Source organism: Electrona antarctica (genome assembly GCF_951216825.1).
Source record: "Electrona antarctica genome assembly, chromosome: 2".
Classification (NCBI taxonomy): Eukaryota; Metazoa; Chordata; class Actinopteri; order Myctophiformes; family Myctophidae; genus Electrona; species Electrona antarctica.
In genome coordinates this window covers 5,928,951-5,952,919 of record NC_136807.1, presented here as the reverse complement: position 1 = coordinate 5,952,919, position 23,969 = coordinate 5,928,951, and the positions used below count along the sequence as shown (strand labels likewise).

General features: G+C 46.6%; 1 protein-coding gene across 1 annotated transcript in view; it reads left to right on the top strand.

Annotated features, from left to right (window-relative positions):
• The window catches only part of agrn (agrin), a gene marked incomplete at its 3' end in the record, with an annotated part of 389,991 nt that overhangs the window by 251,937 nt on the left and 114,085 nt on the right, over positions 1 to 23,969 (top strand). Inside the window, exons 5-6 of the mRNA XM_079493547.1 lie at positions 1,545 to 1,751; positions 20,245 to 20,466. Of these exons, the coding sequence (XP_079349673.1) occupies positions 1,545 to 1,751; positions 20,245 to 20,466 (429 nt within the window). The remainder of the gene's footprint in view (positions 1 to 1,544; positions 1,752 to 20,244; positions 20,467 to 23,969) is intronic.

Genomic DNA, 23,969 nt, shown 5'->3' with positions numbered 1-23,969 from the left:
AAGCTCATAGCGCGCCACTCGGTGGTGCGCTACGAGCTTGTAGATCTGCTATTTTTCAATAACTAAATTATAACATAATGTTTAAAACACCAAAAGGGGTTCCCGCCCAAAATGGGTTAATACTTTCCGTTCAATTTCAAACCCACAGACGGACAAAACAATTATTCTAAAATAGCATAAAAAGTCCATCGGCTATTTTTGTTACTTTTTGACACTATCGTATGATTACAATTTACAATTTAGGCATTTAGCAGACGCTCTTAATCCAGAGAGATTTACATTAAGCAAGAACAAAAAGCATGGGAATACATCACATAAAAAAGCATTTATCATGAAACATGCGTACCGTAAGCTAAGAACGTAACAGTGGAATATCTAGTTTCCAGTGGAAACTATACATATAAAACTATACATATATACTATACTATGCTATACATATTTATGATGAAGTAGGATATTCATGTACGGAAAAACATACAATGTTGAGTTTAATCCTTTAATTGTGTACTTTTTAAACATGATTATTAACAGCACAAGAAGTGCAGCCAAAGGTTATTCTAAAAGGATAACACATTGTGGTCCATTGTACTCAGTTCATCAGTAAGACGTTACAATACGTGAAAGATGGAGATACAAGGTTTCTGCCCCAACAGCATGAGGACATGCTTTAGCTCTGTCACCCAGATAAGACCCCATGTAATGAAGTGAAGCCTCGCCGCCTTTTAAAAGAAAAGGGGGACAATCAATTGAATGGCGGGTTACAAATGTGATCCAGTGATGAAGAATAGAACATATTCAAAGCAGTGAGTGCTTCCAGATACAGGAGGAGTCCATTTCTAATGGCTTTGACTCACATCGCTGACAAATGTTCTATTCATATTTTCTTTGTATTCTTCCATCTCTCTCCCTTCTCTGCCTGAGTTTACCCAAAATGTGAATGTGCAGCCTTCCCCCAGATATGGTTAAAGTTTAGGGTTTCAGCAAAGCTCTGAAAGCAGATATCGTGTCTCTATTGCGATGTACATATTACAGCAGTTTATATATATATAAGGGAACACTTTTCTTGCTTGACATAAATGCTGTATACTTTGCGGGGTCTTTCACATGGAAGCGAATGATTGCCACGCGGCCACTGGCAGCCGATGCGCATTCAGGGGCTTTGCTGGAGTCTTATCCCGTCTGCTCACCAGGAAAAAAAAGATCCAATTGAAGTGGGGAAGTGAGGGCGGTTCAACGTACTTAGGAGTGGGTTTACTGCGAGGACGCTGCCATGCAATACCAACAGCATTATACGCATAAACCTCTCCCTCGCTGAATCTACTGTAATCCTTAACTCCACCAAGTCAAATTCCTCATCCGTCCAATACACTGGGTGAATGGCGTCAATTCTGGGCTCTTGGATTTCCATTCCAGGTGCGATAAGTTCCACGTCGAAACTTATTTCTTTCCGCTGAGGATTGCGGTTCAGATCTTTCGACGTTCAGCTCATCTTTCGGTGCCGGTTCACTCATGGCTTCTTCTTCCCCCTCTTCTCCTCTTCACAGAAGAGTGCAAGGAGGAGTGCTCCTACAACGCCGTGTGTCTGGTGGAGCGGCTCGGCGTGCGCTGCTCCTGCGAGCCCATCCAGTGCGACGGCACCTACAGGCCGCTGTGCGGGAAGGACGGACGCACCTACGCCAACGACTGCGAGCGGCGCAGGGCCGAGTGCCTGGCCAAGACGCACATCCCCGTCAAGCAGCAAGGGCCCTGTGGTGAGTGAGGGGTCCCCGCATGGTGGTGGTGGTGGTGGGGACCTATTATGTTTCTCCTGGTATTATATTCAATGTGTTGTTATCTCTCATGTTTCCCAAGGTAAATGTTTTGTTCCTGTGCACTTGTACAGGCGTGTGTGTGTCTTTGTTTACTGGGCCGGGGTGTGTGGAGGGATTGTTCAAACGGGGCAGGGGTGTTTATGCCTGCTCCTCAGACATTTGCGTGCCTCCGTTCCACGCGTTTTATCGCCTCCCATCTCTTTGCCATGCGTCACGCTCCATCCATCCCATTCCATCTCTCCCATACACAAAAACAAAGAAAATACCCCCCCCCCCCTCCTCCTTCTCCTCTCCCGTTGTATCTCCTTCTGTTCCTCTTTATTATGTCTCGTGTTTTGTCTGCTTTCTTTGTATTAAATATAAAGGTGTTCTCTCTTGTTTCAGTGCATCAGTCAGTCAGTCAGTCAGTCAGTCTGTCTGCCTGTCTGTCTATGTTTGTCTGGCTATATACCACTCGCTACGGGGAGACCCCTCGTAATGGTGGATTCTTCCCATCCACAATCCACAGGAGTGGTCAATGTCCTGCTTTGTCCTGCTGTCTCTGTCTGTCTGTCTGTCTGTCTCTCTCTGTCCCTCTCGTCACTCGACACTTTCTCCCGGCGTACCTGCTTGTGCAGAAGGAGAGCATCTGCGAGGTTGGAAAAGTGTTGTTCCCTTCCAGCGTCTGTCTGTGTGTCCCGTCTAACCCAAACCTCCTCCTCCCAGTCCTGTCCTCAACCAACCCACCCCTGACCTGACCCTTTGCATGCCGGGACGCATGTCAGACCCCGACCTTATAACCTCTCAACCTGACCCCCCCCCCCCTTTACCCACCAAACAAACATATAAAGCTACAGAAAGCTGCAGTAGCGTACAAAAAGAACCGTGGATGTTCCATCATATACTGTCAAACCCCTTTTAAGCCTCACATATGAAATACAACCATTCCAAGTTTCATATACTGTACAGCAGCTCCTTTTCTGGTGAGTGCATATACAGTAGTGCTGGATATAGACAGGAGTCTATACACAAGACAAAGGTATTACTGTACATACTGTAACTTCCAGCGGTGTTTAGGGCCATGGTTCTCATCACAGACAGAGCGAGGAAGCGTTCTTGGAAAAGCTGAACGCTACGTCTTCTGTAAGGAGCTCATGTCGGGATTATTGTGCACATAACCCATTCTGACCTGAGATCAGATTCTAAAATGTCTTCTACATCCTGACACTTTTCTGAAAAAGCTATGTTTCTATGTCGTTCTTCGATTTTTCAAAAATAGCAGACCTACAAGCTCGTAGCGCACCACTCGGTGGCACGCTATGAGCTTGTAGATCTGCTATTTTTCAATAGCTAAAGCATAACATAATGCTAACACCAAAAGGGGTTCCCACCCAAAAGGGGATAACCAGTAAAACTCGGGTCGCTTACACGCGTTTGCTTTTATTTCATTACTTCTTACAAAATTAACTTTTTCCTCATCTTGCTGTCTCTCCTGCCACTGGGCAGAAATTTGAGCTGTATGTTCCTGTAATGCATTTTGGATTGACGTTTGCATATTTTGCAAAACAGACTGCCGCAAATGCCCCCTCCCTTACCCCCCCCATTTTGGATTTAATTAAACATCAAAAGAGCCAAGCGGAGGTACCCTGTGAGGACTGTTGGATTAGTCACACTGATGATATTCAAGGTGTGTGTGTGTGTGTGTGTGTCTGTGTGTGTGTGTGTGTGTGTGTGTGTGTGTGTGTGTGTGTGTGTGTGTGTGTGTGTGTGTGTGTGTGTGTGTGTGTGTGTGTGTGTGTGTGTGTGTGCGTGTGTCCGTGTGTGTGTGTGTGTGTGTGTGTGTGTGTGTGTGTGTGTGTGTGCGCGGTGCGCGTGTACTCTTTGAGTGAGTCCACGAGTGAGTTATAGAGAATGTCAGTGTGTGCATGAATAAGTGGATGTGTGTGTGTGTGTGTGTGTGTGCGTGTGTATGCCGTGCGCGTGTACTTATATGAATATTTGAAAAACTGCGTCCCAGTCTCCTGACACCTGTGTACACTGTTTGAAGTTTAATTATAAATGTATAGTCTTTATTTATTTACGCTCTCTCTCTCTCTCTCTCTCTCTCTCTCTCTCTCTCTCTCTCTCTCTCTCTCTGTCTCTCTCTCTCTCTCTCTCTCTCTCTCTCTCTCTCTCTCTCTCTCTCTGTCTCTCTCTCCTCTCCCTCTCTCTCTCTCTCTCTCTCTCTCTCTCTCTCTCTCTCTCTCTCTCTCTCTCTCTCTCTCTCTCTCTCTCTCTCTCTCTCTCTCTCTCCTCTCTCTCTCTCCCTCTTTAGATGTTTGCCACACTTAGTATGATGTGACGGCTGAGGTCAGACTAGATAAGTGGTGGAGAGTAACTAAGTACATTTATCAACAAGCCATTTCAATGTACTGTACTGTGAGGCACATATTGTAATGTTGACCCCACTACAAGTATTTTAAAGTGTAGTTGCAATGCAAGTTACTTACAAAAAACATAGTAAAAAATAGCAGAGTTTGAAGATCTTGATGATCAGATTTCTTTATCTGACTAATCTTTAATATACAAAAACAAGTATGAGTAGTACGAGTATGACTACTTTTACATTTGGTAGTTAAGTAAAATGTGGACTCTAATATGACGTTTCTATAAGTGAGTATTTCTACAGTACGTTCACATCCTGCCTGCAGGGCATAAAGGATGCACAACCCTGAGGGATGTATGTGTCATGTGTGTTTCTATCTATGTATGTACAGTATGTACAGCATTGTGTGTGTGTGTGTGTGTGTGTGTGTGTGTGTGTGTGTGTGTGTGTGTGCGTGTGTGTGTGTGTGTGTGTGTGTGCGTGTGCGCGTGCGCGTGTGCGTTCGGGAATGGCTCAATTGAGCAATCGATAGCCCACACTGAGCACACTGCACAGCACACTCCCACTCCCACTGTGTTTGTGCTATGACAGTATTTGCCACTGTATCACATTCTATTTAGCCATGTCAGCACACAATGAACACATACTGTATACGCACGCACGCACACACGCATGCACGCACGCATGCACGCACGCAGTCACGCACGCACGCACGCACGCAGTCACGCACGCACACACGCACGCAGTCACGCACACACGCACGTGCGCACGCAGACACAGACACAGACACAGACACAGACACAGACACAGACACACAGAAACACAAACACAAACACACACACATACCTGCACATCAAGGCTTTGAAACTTTTCAATCATCTGCAAAGAATGAGAGTTTAGACACAAATCATAGCCTGGCGTTGCTTTCTCCAGGGTTCCTCGCGTCGGGCGGGGCCGACGTAATCGATCGGAACCGTCAGTCGTCAAGCGGATGAAATTCTCCAGACCTGACACCGTCGTAAATCTCCCAACGCGAGGGCCATCGGGCAGGCGGGCCGAGCCCCGACACCCCACCCACGATCTACTCCTCACTCACTCTTGCATGCTGTACCCGAAAGGGACAACACGTGCCAGCCAAAGTCGACGAGGCCGTCTGGACTGGTCAAGTCTGGCCCGGTAAACAGCGTGATTGATATGCTAGCGCTCTGTCACCTAGACCAGGGGCGCTAAACCATTCTCATGCCAACGACCCCCAAATGATATTCGGCCACGGACGCCCATTTGAAAAGCTGTTATGCTAGGAAACCCATAAGAGGAGATTTGTGTACATATTGTTTTCACAGCATGCAACACGTTGCGACCTTGCAGCTCTGTGATTTTTGAATAGCCGAACAATAACACAGCGCTTACAGTTTTTTTTAATACTTTATATTTTTTATTTTTGTGAACACCACGGTGTGGTCATACAAATACAACCAAAAAAAAAAAAAAACCCACTTAGGACAACATAAAAATACAACCAAAAACAATGACATAGCGAGAAAGAAAATAAAAATAAATAGATACGATAAAAGAAGAAAACATAGACATAGCAGAACCTAACCTAGCATACCATACCTATCAATATACACATACAAAGGAAACAAAAACCTTGTAGGCCTTATGCATGGCCAAGCGCCGAAACCCTTATTTAAATTAATTGTCGCTTACAGTTAAGTGTTAAAATTCCACATTTTGCTGCAGGGACCCCCAAGCACTCCCCTCAAGGACCCCTGGGGGACCCCGGACAACACGTTGAGAAGCAGTGACTTAAGACTTCCTGGCCTGCCCACCATGCAGGCTTTTAGACCCACACTAACTTATTTTCATGGCCAGTATTGTTGGCAGAGCCTGGCTCTCACGCGCAGGCAGTAAATAAGAGAGTGCTGTGACCTTGAGGAGGAGAAGACATGTCTGCTGTCACAGGATGAGCGGGTACAGCTGCTCCGTCTGACTCACACCTCCTTCCACAGTTAACTGAACGGAGGCGAGGCCAGATTGTTTTTTTTTTACTGGCTTTTCTTTCCGTCTATACGGATGCTTGTTAGTGAGGTGTGCGTGCCTGTGAATATCTATACCCCGTCCTCGGGGGAGGGGAGGGGGGGAGAATCGCAGAAAAATAATTTGGTCATTGTCATTGACACAGAACTCCGGAAAGCAGGGATGGAGCGGGGGTGGATGGGCTGCCGCTGTAAACAAAAATACAAAAGCTAATCAGTCACCTGCGGTGACAAGCCTCCCCAGTGAGTCCTCCTCCTCCTCCTCTGATCATTTGCATGTGGGGTTGATGAACATGGCGGCGCCGGCTCGGCTCGGCGGCCACCGTGATCATTAGGATTGCGAACAGTTGCGTAAGCAGGAGTACCTGTTGAACCTGCGAGGCGGACCTCCGCTGAGGTGCTTCCTAATCAAGTTAATTAGCAGAAAGCACGGCGGGAGCCAGACTGACAGCGACAGAGAGGAGAGGAGAGGAGAGGCTGCTTCCATCTCGCTGTGGACCACCCCCGGCTGTCATGTTGAAGCGCTGCAGAGACAGCAGGGGTCAGCAGGGTGTATTAAGAAGTGTCGTGATGTGTGTTGGGGTGTGTGTGTGCGTGTGTGTGTGTTTGTGTGTGTGTGGCGTGCGCATGTTCTCAACTGTATTTTTCCCTCCATCTTTCATACGCTCTCTCTACATTAAGGCGGGGCAATTAACTGGAAATATATCAACATCAATATTTATATTTAGAACCAATCACAGCCTAGCTCTGTTACGACCGTTAGTGTCTATAGGGACAAAGACCCGTAACATATTGAAATGAGAAGCAGCAGCTTGTGCATTTATTAACAAAAAAGTGAATAAGTTAAAGGTTACATGAATTAATTAAATAAGTAAAAGCGGTCAAGAGTGCAAAACTCAAATCAGGCTAACAAGCAACAGAAATATACAACCCAACAAAACCATCCTACTAATAATCACCTCTCAAACTATCAACCAAAAGTATACTAATAATGATCACAATAATGGCCAGGGGCCATAACAAGCTCATGTTGGTGAGACTAATTGAGAACCAGATTTTTTTAGATACTCTTTTAAAATGTCTTATATATCAACGAATCCTCACAAAGAAATATATTATAATTGAATAAATCTGTAGTCTGATTAACCACTTATCCCTGTATTATAATTCATCTACAGTAGATCTGCTATTTTCACTATATATTATTTTTTATAATCGTTCGTTAATTGTAATCTAGGCAAAAGTTTGAAATAATTGTGATATTGATGTTGATGGTGCAGTTATATCCCCTCTCTCTCTCTCTCTCTCTCTCTCTCTCTCTCTCTCTCAGTTGAGTGTCCTTTTTATGCGCTAGGTGTGAAGCCTTCTCTAAAACAATCTCTGACAGGCAGGATTTAAAAAACAAGCGGACGTATCTTTAAGCACTGACAATACCTTCAAATGTTGTTTACATTTCATTTATCCTCTTTCCGTTATCAATTGATTATTGGAGAACTCCTGGGAGCTGCAAAATGGAGTCATTATCATTATCTATTAAGATCATAATCACATTGATGTGTGCATGAGACGCCTGCGTTTTGCTGAGACACTCAGAGTTCAGAGTCACTGGTGTTCAATACTAGCCTGGCTAATAAGCCAGACGCAGTGGTATACTGGTGTTCAATACTAGCCTGGCTAATAAGCCAGACGCAGTGGTATACTGGTGTTCAATACTAGCCTGGCTAATTAGCCTGGCTAATAAGCCAGACAGGGTGGTATACTGGTGTTCAATACTAGCCTGGCTAATAAGCCAGACGCAGTGGTATACTGGTGTTCAATACTAGCCTGGCTAATAAGCCAGACGCAGTGGTATACTGGTGTTCAATACTAGCCTGGCTAATAAGCCAGACAGGGTGGTATACTGGTGTTCAATACTAGCCTGGCTAATAAGCCAGACAGGGTGGTATACTGGTGTTCAATACTAGCCTGGCTAATAAGCCAGACAGGGTGGTATACTGGTGTTCAATACTAGCCTGGCTAATAAGCCAGACAGGGTGGAATACTGGTGTCCAATACTAGCCTGGCTAATAAGCCAGACAGGGTGGTATACTGGTGTTCAATACTAGCCTGGCTAATAAGCCAGACGCAGTGGTATACTGGTGTTCAATACTAGCCTGGCTAATAAGCCAGACAGGGTGGTATACTGGTGTCCAAGCAAGAGACACGAAGGTTTAGCTACTATCTCCCCTACAGTCAGCGGCGCTGGCTCAGGGGTAGAGTGGCTGGATGGTAACCGCAAGGTTGCCAGTTCGAACCCTGTGGGCTCCCCCAGAGTTTAACCCAAAATGGGTTAAAACCGTGTATAGTTATTGTTATAGTTCTTGCTCTTGGCGACAGGAACGCAGATCAGTTTCCTCGGGTTGGTTCGGAAAGTACCTTTTCACCACAGAGGTTTTACAAGGACAGATATTCTGGGTTTTTCCTCGAGAACAGCGGGGCTGCGAAACGAGGACCGAGGCTCTAGCCAGCCCCCCACGTGGGTTTGCTGCTCCGCTCAGAGAGTGTGTGAATGCAGAGAGGAGGTCTCCTCCTCCCTGTGATAAGCACTGAGCACCATGTAGACACGGCCTGCGGCTATGCCTTTTACCCTATGCTAATATAGCCCTTCTTTCTTCACCTACTCTTAACACGCCACATAAATGTTTGTCATGTCAGGGAAACACAGTGGGGGGTCTTATAGGCGAAGCAGAATCCAGCACTCAAACCCGGAAGGCAGAGTGTGTGTGTGCGTGCGTGTGTGTGTGTGCGTGCGTGCGTGCGTGTGTGTGTGCGCGTGCGCGTGCGTGCGTGCGTGCGTGCGTGCGTGCGTGCGTGCTTGCGTGCGACTAGTTAGTTACTTTGCATATTTGTATTATTACAAAACATACCATAACCACTTAAAAAGATCTGTGCACTTGTATTAACGTACTGTACATGTATATTCTGACACCATAGTCAAGTAAAATTGTGAATACAACAAGGTAACAGAGCATTTTATATTTGTTGTAGGCTATTGTTAAAAGTACTTCTCCAACCTAGGCAGAGAGAGGGGGTCATGTCTCAGAGAGAGGGGGTCATGTCTCCCACCTAGGCAGAGAGAGGGGGTCATGTCGCAGAGAGAGGGGGTCATGTCTCCCACCTAGGCAGAGAGAGGGGGTCATGTCTCCCACCTAGGCAGAGAGAGGGGGTCATGTCTCCCACCTAGGCAGAGAGAGGGGGTCATGGTGCAGAGAGAGGGGGTCATGTCTCCCACCTAGGCAGAGAGAGGGGGTCATGTCTCAGAGAGAGGGGGTCATGTCTCCCACCTAGGCAGAGAGAGGGGGTCATGTCACCTAGGCAGAGAGAGGGGGTCATGTCTCCCACCTAGGCAGAGAGAGGGGGTCATGTCTCCCACCTAGGCAGAGAGAGGGGGTCATGGTGCAGAGAGAGGGGGTCATGTCTCCCACCTAGGCAGAGAGAGGGGGTCATGTCTCAGAGAGAGGGGGTCATGTCTCCCACCTAGGCAGAGAGAGGGGGTCATGTCACCTAGGCAGAGAGAGGGGGTCATGTCTCCCACCTAGGCAGAGAGAGGGGGTCATGTCTCCCACCTAGGCAGAGAGAGGGGGTCATGTCTCCCACCTAGGCAGAGAGAGGGGGTCATGTCTCCCACCTAGGCAGAGAGAGGGGGTCATGTCTCCCACCTAGGCAGAGAGAGGGGGTCATGTCTTCTCCCACCTAGGCAGAGAGAGGGGGTCATGTCTCCCACCTAGGCAGAGAGAGGGGGTCATGTCTCCCACCTAGGCAGAGAGAGGGGGTCATGTCTCCCACCTAGGCAGAGAGAGAGGGTCATGTCTCCCACCTAGGCAGAGAGAGAGGGTCATGTCTCCCACCTAGGCAGAGAGAGAGGGTCATGTCTCCCACCTAGGCAGAGAGAGAGGGTCATGTCTCCCACCTAGGCAGAGAGAGAGGGTCATGTCTCCCACCTAGGCAGAGAGAGGGGGTCATGTCGCAGGAGGTTATTCCACCATAACAGGTTATGGAGAAAGCCCCTGGTTGCCAATTGGCTCCGGCACAAGCATCACCTGGCTCAGACAGCACAAGCATCACCTGGCTCAGACAGCACAAGCATCACCTGAGCTCAGACAGCCAGGGGAGTCATTTGGAATTGGTCAGGAGACCTGAGGGGAGACATTCTAATTTGCATTTATATGAGCTCGCCAAGAGAGAGAGGCAAGGAGCCGTCTCCCAAATGATCGGTGGACATTTCCCTGCACGTTGCTAACTTAATGGCACTTACAGCAGCTGTACACAGACACAGCAGGCTGCTCAGGATCGGCTGCATACTGTACTCAATGTCGGCTGGCCTGCAGTACATAGAGGGTGATTCATATAACTCGCACTGCATGTCTCGCAACGGTCTGAGTTTTGAGCATCACATTCTGCGCCACAGCGTTGTCACAACGCGTAAACAAGGAAATGGATGTAGTCGTGTGCATCTTCCCAACCAATCAGAGTACGCGACATTTCATGAAGGCGTTTGCGATTTTTTTCCCAGGGGTAGGACGACACCATCGGCGGAGGTTCGCCGCAAACATCGTTTTGATGTCACTTTTTCCATGTGACACCACGTCGGTCACCAGTGTTGTAACTAACGCCCTTACATCACGTTACATTACCTAACAAAACTACTTTTTTGCAGTAACTTGTAACCTAACGCTTTACATTTCCCCATTCCATAACGGCCTTATAGTTATTGTCCGTGCGTTACCCGCGTTATGGCGTTATGTTATGTCAACTTATGTGATCTGAGTGAAAAGTCTCCCCATGCAGCGCCGTGAGTCTATCTGTCATAGAGCGCTCTCTGTGTTGTACTCTGTTGACAGTTTGTGCTCTCATACTAGCCTCTGAGACCACTCTAACATGAACAAAGCACGTCGCAGAAGAGGTCATTGATTGGCTAACATAGGGCAAGATTTCAGGGTAAGCCAATCAGAGACAGTCTGACCGAGTAGGGTGGGTCTTACTGTTATGGCTGTGGTAAACCCTGCACAGACACACAAACCCATATAACGCATACACAGAAAACGCCGGTTTAGCGAACATTATTACAACAACCTTACAACGGCAATGCAATGGCAAATGCGGATGACAGCGATCGGATGCTTTGCGGGTTGGAAATACAAGCATTATTCTGGCAATCATTTTGTCAAGTTGACTCTTGGTGACATGCTGCTGTGGCGATTTAAAATCTTTGTCTGTTTTAGTGGTGTTGGTCCATCTGACTGTGAGGCACTGCCCGCACTGGACAATGCTTTCTGTCCGCCACATCATTTGCATTTCACCTCAATGTTTTTGTCGTCCTTTACCCGCAGCATGTCACCAAAAGTCAACTTGACAAAATGATTGCCAGGTATGTTGTTGAAAAGGAAAATGTCAGGTATGTTGTTGAGGAAATGCTTCCCCTCTCAACGGTGGAGTTTGTTCCTTTCAGAGCACTGGTCAGCAAAATACCAGTGAAAGCAGGGCCAATGTGCAGAAATACATCTCCCAAATACCTGAACAGTGAATATTCTAAAATGGAAGATGAGCTCAAAAATACATTTGATAAATTAAAGCACTTTCTTAAGTTTATCCATCCTTGTTTTGTTCAAAATATAATAATAGTTTTACTGATAGTTTCTCTTTGTGAGGCTGAGGTTTGTTTGCTTGCCAAGGTTGAAGATGTCTTCAGTTGATTGAACTTATTTTTCTGTAATGTCAGTCTGCCAAAGGAGTGTAGTTGATTTAGTTGAATACTGCCAAAATAGTATTGTTAACTTTACGGTGTAAGAAGAGTGTAGGCCCTACTCATTTTTTATTTGATTATTATTATTCATATATTCATATTGCACCATTTGTTTTGAAGGCAATAAAGATGCCTGTCAACATTTCTGAACATGTTTTATTGTTCCACAACATTTCATAAGAGGGAGTTGTCTGTGTGACAGAATAAAAAACCTTAAAAAAAAATGTTTTTAAAGTAAAGTAACTAGTAACTAGTTACTTTCATAATTTAATAACTAGTAAAGTAATTAGTTACTTTTTTAGATAAGTAACTATAACTATAACTCTTTACTTTTTTTAACTTGAACAACACTGCTTGTCACCCAAAGCATGAATATGGCCTTTAGACGTGACTCAGGGAAATGCCGATCAAGAGCGGCCATTTGCGGCCCGCGGAGCGCCCCCTTGTGGCCCCTGGAAGAATTTCCAAAAAGAAAAAAACGTTTTTTGTTTTGTTTTCGTGGGGGTGTCCCAGATATAAATGGCATTAAATGGGGGTCAGTAGCCTATGCATGTCAAACTGGGCACCCCCTCAAGGACCACTGGTGGTCCCCGGACCACTGGTTGAGAACAATTTTTAATGAATTAATGAACAAATAAAAAACCCAATTTTGCGCGCGTGCGGACTCGGCCCCCAGCCTGGTTCCCTAGTCAAAATATTTTGCACCCTCTCAGAGTTATATACGGCTACTCTCTGTACTGATTCCGTAAAGGTCCATTTGGTTCCGTTTGTACACTCAGAGTTACTTAGCGACTTATAAGATGACTGACTCAAGGAAATAAGGGACAAGGTGCGAGCTGCTCACCTACAGTACTGATTTAATTTCACCCTGAGACGGTATGAATGGAACACAATTTTGAATTTAATTTAATTTAAATTTGTACCCTCTCAGAGTTTAGACTACTCTGGGTACTCGCCGGGGTCTTGTCGGTGTGAACTGGAAGGCGCGGCTCCTTAAATCCTGTCTGGGGGCCCAGAGCGGGGCCACGCCACCCAAATACCACACTAATTAAAACGGCACAGTTCCACCTCGCCAGCTAGGAGATGAGACGGAGCGAGGTGACACCCAGAATATCCAAAGACCTCTCCTCCACATCCTCATTGTAGTACTGTGTGTGCGTGTGCGTGTGCGTGTGCGTGCGTGCGCGCGTGCGTGCGTGCCGCAGGTTTTTTTGCAGGTACCGTATGTGTGGTGTCTGTGTGGGAATATCATTTGCATGTGTATGAGAGAGAGAGAGAGAGAGGCATATTAACTGAATGCATACGCCTGAGGGCCGACAGCCAGCCATTTCAAAGCCTCTCTGACTTCATCTAAAATAGAGAGAAAGACAGTGATAGACAGAGATGGAGATAGACAGACCGAGAGAGATAGAGAGTGAGTGTGAGAAAGAGAGAGAGAGAGAGAGAGAGATTGCTGCTTTGAATATGCAAGCCTTCTCAGTTACCAAAGCAGTATGTATGAATGCACACTTAACTTCCTGACAGAACCAACATTACCGTACCAACAACTTCATCGTCATACTGTAGGAACTTATTAGTGTATGTCCCGCCGATCGAAGCCGGAATGCAATCCATTGATTGTGTTTCAATGGGTTGTTAGGTGGTCAGATGGGGTGGGCCGGGGTGGGTCAGATGAGGTGGTCAGACGGGGTGGGTGGGCCGCCGAGAGTTTCGAGCGGGCCCTAGAAAAGGTTGGGAACCATGCAGTGCACTGGGGCGTTTCTTTTTGTAATAAATGGGGATGAAATGTTGCCTTCCAAGGTAGTGGGGGAGAGAGGGGAGGGAGGGGGGTGATAAAAAATGAAAGAATAAGCGTTCCGGGGGGAATTGCTTTAATCTTTTAATGTGCGAGAGACAATGGCAATGGGAGACAAAAGCCTTATCAGACACAGCAGCGGTGGTGCTTTAGGGGGCTGGCCTTGGGAAATGGCCCGCTGAACTTTTACTGAGGCCAAGGAAGGGTATGATTTGAACTTATAGAACGCAGGCTGGTGTGCCTACACGCACGCACGCACGCACGCACGCACCACGCACGCACGCACGCACGCACGCACGCACACACACGCACACGCACACGGACACGGAGGCTTGCAGCCATTGGACGAAAGATAAAATAAGATAAGGATAAGCCTTTATTGGATCCCGACCCCAGAGGCAAGTCCAGGTGTCGTAGCGTAGCAGCAGCTGTGAGAATGAGGCGCGTTGGGATGAACAGGTATAACAGCAAGAAGAAGAATCAAGAACCAAACCAAGGATGTGTTAGTAGCAATAACAATCTATACAGATTCCAGACAGAATGAAAGAGTGAGCTGCTGGCGCTAGATCACAGGGAATCAACTGCTTTTGAGGCTGCACCAGATTATTATTAGGCACCGCTCCACAAACGTACGTACGGTACCGTCACTGTCGGACGGAAAAACCTTGTATGTCCACAACCGTTACTTTTCAGGAAAAAGAAAGTAATGAAGTCCAAAATTAGTCACAAGCTCTTGTTAAAGCTGCTATAAGCAATATTATGTCACAATTTGAATGACCTTTTTATCTTTTGGGTATTCAGACAGCCAGCACTTGGTAGAACGCTCCCAAAAAAGATTTAGTCTCTGTGACACATCTAGGGGCCGCAATCTGCATTCAAAGATTTTCCTAGAAGCTTTGTCATTGGTCGATTTGCCTGTCTGCTTCCTGATTGGTTAGTCACTGCGACCGGGTTGTATTCGACCAATGACATAGCTTCTAGGAACATCTTTGAATGCAGATTGCGGTCCCTAGATGTGTCACATAGACTAAATTATTTGTGGGAGCGTTCTACCCATTGCTGGCTCTGGCTTTCTGAATACCTAAAAAATAAAAAGGTCATTCATATTTTGACATAATTTGCTTATAGCAGCTTTAATGCCTTTCATTGGTTCAATATTGATGTAACCCACAGACACACTTGACCACTTTTGCTCGAAAATGCTTTCAAAAATATCTTGTAGATCGTCTATTGTTACTTTTGTGCGCCACTGTTGTATGTAAAAACTGAAGTAGTAAAATCATTTAAAAAAAAGTTTAAATATGGAGATGCGAGTTTTCTGCCCAACAACAGAAACAATATTTATATGGCAGCGGTGCAAAAACAGAGCTTTGAAACTGAAACAACGGCTTGGCATTGAAACATAGCAATCAATATAGCAACGAATTCCACCTCCTCAGCCAAAACATTATTTTATACAATAGATAAAATAATAAATATAGCTCGATATCCTCCTGAAGGACGTCTGATTGATCTCTTCTCTCTTTATCCATTGGTCATTATTTCCCTTTGACTTCATCCGTCTGTCTGTTTTTAATCCTTGCCATGGACACTTGGTCCATCTTTTTATGAAATGTCCATCTTTCTTTCATTATTTGTCTGTTGTTTTAGAACCACTGATTATATACGATTACCATCCGATTATATACTTCTTCATAGGGCGGTGTCGTGCAAAAATAACACCTACATCTAGTTTAAAGGACCACTTCACCACTTTTCAACCTATCTTCATATAATAGGTCCTCACTAATAATCATGAAAAAATCGTGCAATTGTTTTCTACTCGGTCTGTGTCTCATAGGAGGGCTGTGGGCAGTTTAGAAACCGTCTTCCAGTGACATCATCGATGGGGAATACAAGCTAATAGAAACTGCAGGCTTTCTAGTCCTGAAAATGTGCAATGCGAAAGTGGAAGCCATTGTTCTCACGATAAAAAATCTAAATATTTTTGTAAAAAAATCTTGTTCAAAAAATAATCTGCCTAATGATGATGTCACTGGAAGACGGTTTCTAAACTGCAAAGTTGAAAAGTGGTGAAGTGGACACTGTTTGAAACCGATCCCTCCTTTCTCTTTGTCTGGTACATTTTCTTTACTCTTCCCTGCAGGGTTTGACAGCATTTAATGCCCAAATGTGGGGTATTTCAGTATCACAGTGTTTCTTTCATCATAACATCTGAAGCGTGGCCGATATAGGCTCCGACGTCGCCCTCATGTTGCACTAAGAACAGCTCTGAGGGGCCTTCAAAGGAAGGCTATAAGCGCTATAATCTATGACCATCTAGTGAGCGATGCTGACTGCATGGCTCTGCGGCTTCAGGGGCATTTTTCAGGGGAAATTCAGTGCCATGCTACGAGCATGTATAGATCTGCTATTTTTCAAAAATCGTGAAAATGTGGCGCAAATCTTTTAATATAACGTTTTTAAGTCAAATCTTTGCTTCTGGGGAGGTCCCTGGAACAACATATTTTCAGATGGGGGTCGGCGGCCAATTACATATATTTTTGGGGGTTTCTTGAAACTGCTTGAGAACGACTGGTTTTTCAGAAAACTGGGTCAGGGTTTAGAAGACATTTGTAGAATCGTCCTCAGATCTAAATGGGTTAAACCCTGGTTCTCAAGGTGGCTCCTCGAGGGGGTTCCAGTGGGTCCCCAGGAAAATAAGCTAATAATGTAGCATCAAAATCAGTTTAACCACTTTATCCCTATATACTTTGGCTATATAGCCGATATTCAAGCTCGCAACACCTGGCCAACAGTTGTGAAAACAACTTGAAAATCCTCTATCGTGGGAGTCTCTGGCACAACACCTTTTCAGAGCGGGGTCCGCGGCAAAATACGGTCTTTGACACGAAACAGTTTGAGAACCACTGCCCCATTATATATAAATAAGGCCTCCTGCCTCTCCTGGACGTAGGATTCTCCAATTGCCCAAACCAACCGTGTCCACTGCCGGAATTCACCTCTCACATTCCGTCTTCGTCAGTTCTCTGATGACGTCACCCATCGTCCCGTCCCCTCTGCTCCTCCACCTGCTCCGTAATGGAAGCGATAAAAGGAAGGTAATTGCCTCTCTCCTCGCTGTCGGTCGAAGATTTACTACCCCCCCCCCCCCCCCCCCCCCCACACCATACCCCCCCCCCCAGCTTTGCAACGATACACAGAGTAACATCCTCCTCATAAGCCACCCCCAAGAGCACAAAGTCACCCCGCCACGATGGCATCTAAACCCATAATGATCAGCGTAATGGCCGGATACAGCGGACTATAATTTCCATGACAAACCACCCTGGTGAAAAGCCTTGAACCAGAGGAGTCAGGGGAGGGTGAAGGCTTACAGCCTGCACGCACGCACGCACGCACGCACGCACGCACGCACGCACGCTACATACTACTACTGTTGTAGATCCCTCTACCCGGGTCGGGAGCAGAGGATCAAACAGGGACACAATACCGCTCCCCGTGTCCTCATTAAATCTGCATGTCCCAAAACTCTTATCTCTCTCTCTCTCTATCCCTCACGAGGTCGGTGCTGCGTCGTGTGTCAAATCACTTCAACCGGCGAGGAGACGCCGCCTCGGCGCGTGCACACAATTGTGCACGCGCACACAATTGTGCACACACACACAATTGTGCATGCACACACACAGTCGTTTCTGTCATTCGCACATCCCAAGTGACACCCCAAAACTAAAAAGTGGCAATGTGTTCTCGTCGACACGCTGACTTTTTGTGCTGTGAAGAATGGATTGGGAGTGGGAGACGGAAGAGGAGAATGGATTGGGAGTGGGAGACGGAAGAGGAGAATGGGTTGGGAGTGGGAGACGGAAGAGGAGAATGGATTGGGAGTGGGAGACGGAAGAGGAGAATGGATTGGGAGTGGGAGACGGAAGAGGAGAATGGGTTGGGAGTGGGAGACGGAAGAGGAGAATGGGTTGGGAGTGGGAGACGGAAGAGGATAATGGGTTGGGAGTGGGAGACGGAAGAGGAGAATGGATTGGGAGTGGAAGACGGAAGAGGAGAATGGATTGGGAGTGGAAGACGGAAGAGGTTGCTGTGATGAAAGAATCCTCATTACCCCTTGCCGCCCACCCACCGTCCTGACCCCCAGGCGTCCCCCGGCCCGAGCGCCTGTACCGCTAGCGTTACAATTCTCGTGGGAAAAAAGCCTTTGATTTACAGTTGTTGGAAGAGAAAGGCAAAGAGAGACTGATGTCTGCTTTGTCTCTGCTTCGTCGTGCGTCAGGCGTCGCGCGGTCGAAGACAGCCGATCTACAAGCTTGTAGAGCGGGGCTGTCTTCGCCGCGCGACACCGTCGCATGACGAACGATAAACGATGCATGAGGTATAGACATCTGTCCCTGGTGCTCATGTTTCATATCTACCTCAGCCAGGAAGCGTTGGCTTTCTGTGAATTATTTAGCACGGAGAGCCCTTTTTTTTTTATTCATCGCGTCTACTTTATTTTATTCATTTCTTTCTTACTCCCGCTCGCTCTGTGTCTCATCTCTCTTAGCGTTCCCCCCCGACTCCCATCTCTCCCTCGCTCTCCTTCTGTCTTCCCCTGTCTTGTTCGACGGGGGTTTAGGCTCAAGCTAGAGAGGGGCTAGAGAGGGGCTCCGCTCACTCACTGTCCGTCTTTGAAGGGGGGGTATGCATGTGGGAACGCCAATTAATCCGTCCACGACGAAAACACGCCATTGTTCCTAAACTCTGCCGTTCGCCGGCATTCGCCTGGACTCTTTTCAAAGAGTCTGGGTTGCATTGGGAACCGGTACAAATCACAGGAAATTACATATACGAAGGACAGGAAATAGGAAGCCAAAGCGTTTTTAAAAAAAAGGACTGTATGGGGTGCATACTTAGTTTAGACTAGTCATTGGTTAGACATGGGTTAAGGTTAGGTTTAGGTGTGCTTCCCCGTGGGAGGTTAGGTTTAGGGTGAGGGTTTAAGATAAGGTTGTAGTTGTAGGACTAATGACTGGTCTAACCAATGACTAGTCTAAACCAAAAACTGCTTTTCCACTTTTCCTTCCTACACCCCTCCCTGTCTAACACAAACCCTACACACAGTCAAATCTGGGGCAATAAGTCACAGGTGGAGTAAGCGATATATTTAAGTTTTTGTTAAAAAGTTAAACCACTATCATTGCTAAAGAGTGGTGGTTCTCAAGCTTTTCCCCATAGCTCTGTGAGTGTACAAATGTAACCACATTAACTTTCGAGTCCATTTGGTTACATTTTACACTGTCAGAGTTACACACCTGTGGGGCATCATTTGCAACCCCCCTCAAGAGCCCCGAGGGTCGCTGGGCCACACTTTGAGAACCACTGCTTAGAGTCTTCCACTTCCACTTCTAATGTTCTCTCTCCTGATTGGATACAATTGGTATCCAGACCTGACGCTCTACAGCAATGATAGTGGAATATGTAGCTATTTAACATTTATTTGATGTATATTCCTTACACCCCCTTTTTAACTCTCAAAGTGTGAAAATGTGAACACTTCCAGGGTTAAATGAACACACCCAGATTTTACTGTAACTATAACCGCCTGTACGCTTTGACTTGTACTCCCTGTCCCTCCCTTAGTCCCTTTCCTAGCTCCCTGAACCTCCTGTTCCTCTCTCTCTCTCTCTCTCTCTCTCTCTCTCTCTCTCTCTCTCTCTCTGTCTCTCTCTCTCTCTCTCTCTCTACCCCACTGGTTCTCAACGTCAGGTTTGGGGTCCAAAATGGACCCTTACAGGTCTGTAACAGATGCTGCGTTCACGCGGGCAGACACAAAGATACATTTTCAACGGAAGCCAGCGGCAATAAATAATGCCGGATAAATAATGGACCCTGATATGGAAAGGGTTGAAACCCCACTGGTCTAGACCAGGGGTCTGCAACCTTATAGAAACAAAGTGCCATGTTTTTAGTTTCTAGATAGTCATTGTGTCACTTTAATTTAACACCACACCACAATTCCAACATGTTTTGATTGTCTACTAGTACGAATATAACCTTTAACCTTTTTTAAATATTCTTTCACATTGTTATAATGATCTCCCTCCCCAGTCAGAGTTCAGAGTTTTAATGAATGTAGAATGATGTAATTTACATACAAATATGAGTGAATTCATTTATTTGACTACATTTTTTTAATTGTTTATTTACCAGCAATTGTTTTTTTTAATGCCAGTGTACCAGTGATCACCCTCCTTTGTGCCAAGGTTGCCTACCCCTGGTCTAGACTGTAAAATCTGAGAGTTAAATGAACACTGTCTCTCCGAGTAGCAGACCTCCAAAAGGGTCCATTTATACCCCAGACCCCACATTGAGAGCCAGCACCCATCCACCCTGTTAACACCATCTATGTTATTAACTGTGCTCTCTCTCTCTCTCTCTCTATCTCTCTCTCTCTCTCCCCGGGGTGGTTTGGGTCCATCCAGATCTTCACGTGCCCAGCCCGTGCGTGGACGTGGCGTGCGAGCACGGCGCGGTGTGCGTGGTGAAGAACGACGAGCCGGTGTGCGAGTGTCCCGAGGCGTGCCCGCAGACGCCCGACCCGGTGTGCGGCAGCAACGGCCACAGCTACAGGAGCCCCTGTGAGATGAGGTCCATGGGCTGCGCCCTGCAGATCTCCATCCACATCCAGCACAAAGGACCATGCGGTGAGATACCTTCACAGTATACAGTCCAGTTCTGTTGGTCTGTTCCAGGCTGACATCTATAGGTACCTTTCAAAGTTTAGCTTAGTGGTACATTTACTCTAGTACTTTAGACATGGCATGTCCAAATCAGGGACACCAGGTTGAAAGTGTACATTTTGCTGCTAATACTAACGCTAACACCTTTACTTGATTTTTCAAGTAAAAGTGAATAACCGTAAAACCTTTACAAATACTGCATTACCATAAGAGTAGGGTTGTCCTGATCACATGATCAGGAGCAAAGAAAACGGGATTTGGACATCTCTAGTATCAATAATTGAATGCCACAGACGAAAAACAGTCCACACTATTGATCCATAATGTATAAATGATAGATAAGGGTTCAGGACAACGAGGCCTTTTCGTGGAGGGGTCAGAATGACATTTGGACTTAGACTGTGGTACTTTATATCCATATCATGATATTAGCCTGGATATTGTGTGTGAGTTTGGATATTGTACTATTGTCGATCATATGGCATAACTTAAGTGTTTTATAAAATATATATATCGGATCGGGGGAAATAGGTATCGGCAGATACTCAAAATCAAATGATTGGAATCGGATCGGGAGCAAAAAGACGTGATCGGGACATCCCTATACTTAAAAGTAAAGGTCATGATACAGCACTTTGTAATGGAGGAGCATTGTATTGGCATTAGCATCGTATTGGTATTTTGCTGAAGAAACTGAACTTCTACCACAGACACACACACACACACACACACACACACACACACACACACACACACACACACACACACACAGGAAGTGTCGAGACCGAGCCAGCAGGCCTAGGAAGCTTCATATACGCTCTCCTCATTAGCGCTATCGTTCACTTGGACGGCGTACAACGAGGAGACGCCTGGTGTTTTTGAAGGCCTGTTTTCCCCGAGTAGCCTGCCGGCTGCTGCTGCAACCCTCACAGGAGGAAGACCAGCTCTCGGATACAAACTCAGCTCATGTGATGGTGGTGGGGGGGGGCTACAAGTGACTGAGCCAGCAAAACACCGACCCACCCCCCCCTCGAGAGGAGGCCAGGCGCTATAGTGCGCCTCTCTCTCTCTCTCTCTCCGACGGCAAATTACATACACCTGGAGGATGGCGCTAGCACGACATGCGGCCGGCCCTGCTATCACATTCAATTAGCGGCAGGCAAATAACGGCAGCTGATTCAGCTCTAATTGAGGGACAGGCGAGGCCAGCCTGCGGAACCTTCCACGTTATTAACCTGTTTAATGCTCCGTCCAAAAGAGACGCCGTTATTCCTCTCCGCTCATTTCTCCTCACCTGTCCGTCCCTCGCGTCCACGTGTTGCGACTAGGCTGCATGTCGCCCCGGGGCCTTGTTGTATTTATTTATTTCATTTTCTTCTCTTTAAAGGGAATGGACCAGCTGTTTCCTGGGGCTATAAATCACGGAGGCGGCGATGGCGAATGTCGTCCTTTATCAGGGGCTCAATGTCCTGATAGCGGGCCTCCGCTTCTTTATCAGCGCCGTGCCCCTCACACCTGGCGCTCTGCTCCGCGCGCCGCCTCATCCGCACGTTGCCACAGACATTCCAAACCAGTGGTCCGGGGCCCCCAGATAATTGAAAAAAATATATAGAAGATTGGGGGGAAAAAGTGTCATTGTGACACTGATTTTAAGAACTTAAAACAAAAACTGCTCCTGGCAGAACGTTCCGTCATATAAGCTTTATTATTGATATCAAACGGGATCGCTGTTTTCTTTTCTTTTTTTTTTGCTTGGCCTTTCCTTCTTCAGCGATCCTAGACCGGTTTTGTGCATGCGCAGTGCCGTTCACTTCTTGTATACAGGCTGACTAATACAGGCTGACTAAAAAGCTGAATAACTCTAAATCTACGGAGCTCTCCATGGTTTGACAAAACGCTGATGTCCGGAGGTCTTTTCTGATTATCCGTGATCCCGATTGGAACATTTGGCGTTTTCTAGAGCACGGATGGCCTCATTTTAGGCCAGATGGGTGGGCCGCGTATGCTTTTTGGCCGCGTATGCTTTTGAGATTTACAAGTGGGGCCCTGATCCAGAAAAGGTTGGGAACTGCTGGCCATGCGTGCCAAAATATGGTGCGATTATGAATTCACAAAATGTGAAAACATATACACAAAAAAGATAGTTTTTGCGAGATTAGCCTGGGTGACAGCCAAAAGAGGAGAAAGCACGCACACACACAAGCTCGCACGCACACACACACACACACAACACACACACACACACACACACACACACACACACACACACACACACACAGACACACACACACACACACACACACACACACACACACACACACACACAGACAACGCGCACACAACACACACACACACACACACACACACACACACACACACACACACACACTACACACACACACACACACACACACACACACATAGACACACACACACGCACACACACACACACACACACACACACACACACACACACACACACACACACACACACACACACACACAGACACACACACACACACACACACACACACACACACACACACACAGACACACACACGCGCACAACACACACACACACACACACACACACACACACACACACGCACACACACACACACACACACACACACACACACACACACACACACACACACACACACACACACACAGTCCTACTTGTAGACAGCTCGGTCCCTAGGAGAGAGAGTGGCCTTGAAAGGGTAAGAGATTGATTCAAGAAAAAGAAAAAAAACAGAAAAATAGGGGAGAAAGTAAAGTAGCTAGTAGGCCATTATGTGCTGCTATACCCTCACAGGGGTGCGTTCTGAACTGTGGTTGGGGTGGTTGGGGTGGGAGAATGAAGTCTGCCTTGAGAAGGACTTAGCACTATACACTTTGTGTTCTGAAGGGGTTGGTTTGTGAACATGCACCCGGCTAAACTACTCCCCAGCCAATGTGTGTGTGACACTTGCACCGCATGCCCGGCGGCGCCATTATCCCATTGGCCCATTTTGACCTGAGATCAGATTCTAAAAATGTCTTCTACATCCTGACAGTTTTCTGAAAAAGCTCAGTCGTTCTTCGATTTTTCAAAAATAGCTAAAGCATAACATAATGCTAACACCAAAAGGGGTTCCCCGCCCAAAATCGGTAGTTCTCGCACCTTTTTTCAAAAATAGCAGATGTACCAGCTCGCAGAGTGGCACAAGGTGACATGCTCTGAGCTTGGTTTATCTGCTATTTTCGAATAGCCAATGCAAAACTCGAATGATGATGACACATATGCTTTCCCGGTTACCACCCACCTCTCTCTCTCTCTCTCTCTCTCTCTCTCTCTCTCTCTCTGCTCCTCCTCACCTTATTTACCTCCATCTCACGCCTCCCCCTCGTTTATTACTTCTCCCTCTGCCCTCCCTCTCTCTGTGTCTCTCTGTGTCTCTCTCTCTCTCTCTCTCTCTCCCTCT